Source organism: Triticum aestivum, chromosome 2B (genome assembly GCF_018294505.1).
Source record: "Triticum aestivum cultivar Chinese Spring chromosome 2B, IWGSC CS RefSeq v2.1, whole genome shotgun sequence".
NCBI classification, from domain to species: Eukaryota; Viridiplantae; Streptophyta; class Magnoliopsida; order Poales; family Poaceae; genus Triticum; species Triticum aestivum.
In genome coordinates, this window is record NC_057798.1 from 616,083,500 (window position 1) to 616,090,579 (window position 7,080).

The window sequence follows — 7,080 nt, forward strand, 5'->3', positions numbered from 1 at the left end:
ATTTGTTTAAATATCCATCAAACATATTTACTTTCGTTATATTATTTTTCAAAATGTAACCGGACATATGTGTCTACGGTTGGATGAACGGCTCCGGTATCCATGTTTGTGCGGTGCCTCGCCCGTGGGTGCGTGCGGTATCCGGTTTAGATATACGCCTGTGCCGTGAACAAGATATCAAACATGAACCGTTGAACCCATTTGGATGAGTCATCGACGCAATAACGGGCCATCGTCTCTAGCACCGAGGCTGTGCATGTCAACAGTGCAATCCACGCAATTTCAAAAAAAAAAACAGTGCAATCCACGCCACGCCGCCCTGCGTGCCGCTGGCCTGACCCGGGTGGGGGACCGTGCGTGCGACCCCGCCCGCCCTCTCCATTGGAGGGGAGCGGGTGCCAATGCGTCGCACAGGAGAGAGTAAATTGCACAGAAGTACCACAATTAAGGCATTGGAAGCAGATTGGTACCAAGATTGGTAATTTTTACGTGTCAGTATCAACTTTGGGGCGAGGCGTTGCAAAAGAGACTAAAACTGCTGTTTATATGTATTGACAGAGAAACTGACTGGTTGGGCCCACGTGTCGGGTGCTGACTTGGCAAATTTTTTGCAGAAAACTCCCTTGCTTTGTGCGTAATCACGTAAATGCCCAAATTATTTCGGGGAAAAAGGCTCCTACGAGAGGCTTTTTTTTTCGTTCGTAATTTCCACCACGGATTCGGACTTGTTTGCAAATTTGCGTCGGTTGAACAAGTAAATAAAACGAACAAAAAATGAATCCCGCGCGGGATTCGAACCGGCGACCTGCGGTACACCAGAGCGGTGAGCTAACCACCCGGCCACGGCAGCGCTCGGAATGTAAAGGAGGCGAGATTATTTTTATACTATCCTAAAGACGTTGGGCCGGCGATTGGCCCAGCGTGGCTGCGCGCTGGGTTACTGTTTTTTTAATCATGATATTAATACATATATATTTTGCGATTACATATTAGTATTATTAAGTGTCAAGCACCAGACTAGAACACAGGCACGACCCATATTTTTTTTTATTCATGATATTAATACATACATATTTTATTTTTTAAATGCACTGTTAATTAAAAAGTTGAGAACATGTATTAAAAATAAATTTGTAACCATAATAAATCTCCGAAATGCATTAAAACTGCATTAAAAAATATTCAATTTGCATTCAAAATATGTTCAGTGTTTATATTATTAGAAAAGTGTTCACTGTTTGTAAGAAAAGTTCACCGTGTATTAAAAATGTTCACCATAAATTACGAAAATTTCACCGCGCATTATGCAAAATGTCATCATATCTTAAGGAAAAAATTCAACATATATTACAAAAATATTAAATTGGCATTGAACACATGTTCAATGTATATTACCAAAAGTTCATTACATGAAATAAATGTTCACTGTTCATCATATACTAAAACCCATCATAAAAAATGTTCAGTAAATATGTTAAAAATCCAGGAGAAAAACCAACCTAGTGAATGAAAAAATAAGAAATAAAAACCTAAAAATAAACCAAAACCAGAAAAAAAAGTAAAGCATAATAACTAAGAGAAATGAAACGTAAAGAAATCTGGGCAACGAATGAGGCCCAACACGCACGCCAGGTAAGTGCGAAAGGAAAAAACAATGCAGGCCTCGGTGGGCCGGCCCAGCGTGCCGTTGTCTAGTATAAAAAGTATCCAGCCTGTGTCTTGTAATGCGCGTTTCCGTGGCGGAGTGGCTAGCTCACTGCTCTGCTGTACCGCAGGTCGCTGGTTCGAATCCCGCGCTTGTATCTATTTTTGTTCGTTTTATTTACTTGTTCAAACCGGCGCAAATTTGCAAACGAGTCCGAATCCGTGGTGAAAATTACGAACGGAAAAAAAGCCTCTGGTAGGAGCCTTTTTCCCCGAAATAATTGGGCATTTACATGATTGCGCACAAAGCAAGGGAGTATTCTGCAAAAAACTTGCCACTTCAGCACCCGACAGGCGGGCCCAACCAGTCAGATTCCCTGTCAATACATATAAACTGCAGTTTTTGCTTTTTTTGCAACGCCTCGCACCAAAGTTGGTACTGACACGTAAAAATTACCAATCTTGATATCAATCTGCTTTCAATGCCCCAATTGTGGTACTCCTGTGCAATTTACTCCACAGGAGAGCGGACTCGATTCTCGTGTGGTTACTCGCTCCATTTGTCCCGACCGACGCGTGGCCCCGCCCGCTCCGGTCGGCCCCGCGTGCGTTTTACCAGGCCACCGCGGCGGCACGCAGGAGCCCGAACCGAACTGGCCCGGGTCCGACGCCGAAGAATTCGAAAGCACGTGCACGCGCGGGGGGGTGGGCGACCGTTACGGGCACGTGTCACCGGCCGGGCGGCCCTGTCCGTCCGACCCAACTCCACCCAGTCCAGCGGCGGCCCACTAGCCGTTGGCCGTTGGCCCCCTTCCGTAGCACGCCTTCCCCCCTCCCCTCGATTCAAATCCAACCCCTCCGCGGCGGAGGCAGACAAACCCCCTCCTTTCTCGTACGTGACACTCTCTAGTTTCTCCCCCAAACCCAAACCCCAGCCCCGGAACAAAAAGAAAACAAATCGCTGAAATCCCAAATCTTTCCTTCCCGATCCCTCTCGCTCGCTCTATCTATCCCTCCCCCCTCCCCCCGTCTTCGAATCCCCACGCGGTCGGTCAGAGAGAGTGAGGGGAGGGCAGACGGACGTTGCCATTGTTCGTACCCGCTCCTCCTGTTTTTAACGCCGCCGCCGCCGCCGCTCCTCCTCTGCATCCATCTGCATGGGCGCGCTGCTGAGTTCCTAGCCCACCCCTCGCCCCGGATCGGACAACCAAGGGCGCCGCCTGCTCCCGTTCCCCGTGGTGCGTGCCGTGCCGTCCCGATTCGCGGCCGCGTCTGAATCGCGCCTTCCGTTCCTGGATCCTGACGCCGCCGCGTGGTCTCTCTCTTTGTTCAGGTGCCCGGCGGCGACGGCGATGGAGAGGACCGGGGAGAACCGGAGGCCGGCGGTGGGGAAGCCCGTGCCAAGCGTCCGAGGTTCGGGTCCTTGGTTCAGATATACGCCTGCGCCGTCACGATCTCCCCCTTTTTTCCGATCTCTTGATTTTCCCTTGATCGGTGCAGAGATGGGGAATCGGAGGCCGCTCAAGGAACTCAACAACCTCGCGGGGGCTCACCCGTACCCCTGCGCCGTCGCCAAGAAGCCGATGCTAGAGTAATCTCCTCGCCTGATCTGTTAAAAAATGTTCTTTTTTTGTTCTCTCCCATGTTTCTTGGATCGAGATGTAATCCCGGCGTGTCCTACCTTTCTTTTTTTCAGGAAGAGTCGGAGGGATGAGAAGAAGCCAGCATTGGTGACCCATCGTCCTATGACGAGGTTAGCACGCTCCCTCTTCTTGTGCTCTCACGTTTCTTGGTGCCTCTGTCTGATACCACTCTGTTAATTCAGGAAACTCGCCCTCTTATTGGAGAACAGAGAACAACTTGACCATCTGGCCACCGCAGCTGATGCAGCAAAACCCGGAGTTGATCCCCAGGATGAGCCCATCCTGGATGACACCGCTGCTGACACTGATGAGGAGATCGAGTCGGTCGACGACGATACTGACATGGTATATATATGCTCTGTGATGATTAGTACTGTTTAGTTTATCAGTAGGGGGTGGCTCCTGCTCACTGCTGTGTTTGGTACTGCAGGATGAGGAAGAACAGGAGGATATTGTGGATGATGTATCCCTCATGGACATCGACAGCGGCGACTCTGGGAATCCGCTGGCCGCAACTGAGTACGTCGAAGAGATTTACAGGTTCTACAGAGAAAATGAGGTGATCTATTGCCCATCAGTGTCACATAATGTGTATCTTCATTTTGTGAATACAAAACAAATGTTGCATTTTCTATGACTGACATTATGCTTGAATGAATTAAGGTAGGCCCATGCAAACAAAATAAATGAATTTGACCAGGATCCTGTAATCAGCACACATTAAACAATAATTTAACTGTAGAATGTCGAAGAGATTTACAAGTTCTACAGAGAAAATGAAGTGATCTATTGCCCATTAGTGTCACATAATCTGTATAATCTTTTGTGGAAAAAAACAAAAGAAATGCCGGGTTCATTATGCTTTAATGATTAAAGGTAGACCCATGCAAAGAAAATTAATGAATTTGACCAGAATCCTGTAATCAGTACACATTAAGCAACAATTTAATTGTAGTATGTCGAAGAGATTTAAAAGCTCTACAGAGAAATTGAAGTGATGTATTGCCCATTAGTGTCACATAATCTGTATAATCTTTTGTGAAAAAACAAAAGAAATGACGGATTCATTACGCTTTAATGATTAAAGGTAGGCCCATGCAAAGAAAATTAATGAATTTGACCAGAATCCTGTAATTAGTACACATTATACAATATTTTTATTGTATAGTACTCCCTCCGTACGGAATCAGTTGACGCTCAAATGCAGTGCTTGATACATCCATTTGAGCGACAACTAATTCCAGATGGAGGAAGTATGACTTAATGAAATGCATTAACAGAAAATATGACTCTAAGTGCCGTGAGCAACTAATGTGAATATTTTTGGTTCGAGTGACCGGTATGACAGTAAGGGACAACGGGCCAATGAATGTTTTGAGGTTCGTAGATTTTGAGTCAAAATCAGAGTAGTTGATCTGAAGATAGGTTTTTGTTATGATTCTGGAAGGTCCAGCTTGGATCATAACTAATGCAATTGTGTGTGACAACAATTTTGCTTTCTTATTATCATGCCTCAGACCAAATACTACCTTTGAACCACTGAAATCAACCACATACACTCATAGTAATCTGTGATATTCTTGATGCAAACCATAATCAACATGTAAAACAGTTCTGTTTATGACAGCTGATAGCAATTTGTTCTCATTGGCATGACTGAAAAGCAAATGCAAGAATACTCTTTCTCCTGTTGTGTGTGCCCTGAAGGTTTTGGCCTCCTTAACTTCTCAGTATTACCTAAAACCAGTATACGATCATGATAAATTGTGATCATAATCAAGATGGAAAACATTTTTTTATGACAGCGATAGCAGTTTGTGCCCATTGGCATGACTGAAAAGCAAGTGCTAGAATACTCCTTTTCCTGTTCTGTGTACCCTGAAGGTTTTGGCCTCCTTAACTTTTCAGTATTTCCTAATATCATTATGGTTCTATGCAGAAAATGAGCTGTGTGCGTCCTGATTACATGTCCAGTCAAGAAGACATAAATGAAAAGATGAGAGCTATTCTGATAGATTGGCTCATTGAGGTAGAAAAACCTGCAAACCCTGAGCCTTCTCTATCCTATATATTTGTGCCCATTGGAACAAAACTGTGTTTTGGGACTCATTATATTTTTTTTTGTCACCTGATAGGTTCATTACAAGTTTGAGTTGATGGATGAGACACTCTTTCTTACCGTGAACATAATAGACAGATACTTGGAAAAACAAGTGGTGCCAAGGAAGAAGTTGCAGTTAGTTGGAGTGACAGCTATGCTTCTTGCTTGTAAATATGAGGAAGTCTCAGTTCCAGTTGTTGAAGATTTAGTGCTCATTTCTGACCGGGCTTACACTAAAGGACAGATTCTTGAAATGGTAATAGCATTCAATACAGTATGCTCATCATGCTCGTTGCTTCTAGTCCTTGCGTATCTATCCAAAATTCCTTCATGCTTTCCAACCGCAGATGTTTTCTGAATGTTTTCCCTTCTGAATGTTTTCTTCAGCTTCTACTGTATTTTAGAGTAGCCAATTGGCTATTATCTGTTCCGTACTAATAGGGGTGAAGCTTCTGTGTTTGAGCAGGAAAAGTCGGTCCTGAACACTCTGGAGTACAACATGTCTGTACCAACGCAATATGTTTTTATGAGAAGGTTCCTGAAGGCAGCTGATTCTGACAAGCAGGTGAAGTATCGCAACCTTCTGAATTCTGCTTAGTGCTTCCGTACTTAAACAGAAAATTTTACAGAAATAACATTTTGCATTTGCGGCTGACACAACGCCATATGCATGTTCTGAATCACAGCTACAGCTAGTTTCTTTCTTCATGCTTGAGCTCTGCCTGGTTGAATACCAAATGCTCAAGTACTGCCCTTCGCTGCTTGCTGCCGCTGCAGTTTACACTGCCCATTGTGCTATCAATCGCTGCTGGCAGTGGACAAAGATCTGCGAGACACACAGCAGATACACTAGAGATCAGCTCATGTAAGTTTGCCTTCTGTCATGACTAACTGTATCTAGAAACATGTGCGCCATTAGGAGGAATGTATGCTGACTTATCTGCTCCTTTGTTGGCTTGTTTTTTAATACAGTGAGTGCTCCAAAATGATGGTACAATTCCACCAGAAGGCCGCAGGGGGCAAGCTTACAGGCGTCCACAGGAAATACAGTACATTCAAGTTTGGTTGTGTGGCGAAAGTGGAGCCTGCGCACTTCTTGCTGGGGGGATGAAACTTCCGGTACAATCTAGAGCAATCTATCCTTCTTGATAGATTTTAAGTATCCATCTGAGAACATGCAGAAACATCTTGCTGATGTTGCACAGAAGTGCAGCAGGTTTGCAACATGCTTGTGGCGATGTTATAATCTTAGTATGATCGTTCGTGGACGACGCTCCGAGTACTCAGTCGTTAAGTTGCGCTCCGGCTAATAATGATTTAGCCTTCGTTAAAGAGTGCCATGGAACCTTGTAAAGAGCATTTGCCTGCATGAAATGAAGCAACAAACCTATCTTTCTTATCTGTCGATGTTTCAGTTGCCGTTTGAATTGTTGGATTCATGAAATACAATGGTTTCGTTCACAATTTGTCGTTTATCATGTTTGTAGTTTTTTTTTCTAGATTGATAGTAAGACTAACTATGGTGTTTTCATCCCAAATATATACTCCCTCCGTAAACTAAATATAAGAGTGAGTATGTTATAATTTGTGGCCAAGAGGGGTAAAAAACATGTAAAAAAACTAAGGTTTGTGACATTATGTTCAAGTTGAATAAATGTGCCTACTATGTCATAATGTGCTTTGGTACTTGGT

General features: G+C 44.2%; 1 protein-coding gene across 1 annotated transcript; it reads left to right on the forward strand.

Moving 5' to 3' along the window:
• The first annotated feature begins 2,520 nt into the window (after positions 1-2,520).
• Positions 2,521-6,789, forward strand: LOC123046316 (cyclin-B2-1). The gene is made up of 11 exons (XM_044469640.1): positions 2,521-2,882; positions 2,978-3,057; positions 3,145-3,235; positions 3,341-3,397; positions 3,470-3,632; positions 3,718-3,846; positions 5,227-5,316; positions 5,423-5,644; positions 5,855-5,953; positions 6,075-6,253; positions 6,361-6,789. Exons 2-11 carry the CDS (start codon positions 2,997-2,999, stop codon positions 6,497-6,499), a joined length of 1,230 nt encoding a protein of 409 aa, XP_044325575.1. The 5' UTR covers positions 2,521-2,882; positions 2,978-2,996; the 3' UTR covers positions 6,500-6,789.
• The last annotated feature ends 291 nt before the right edge of the window (positions 6,790-7,080 follow it).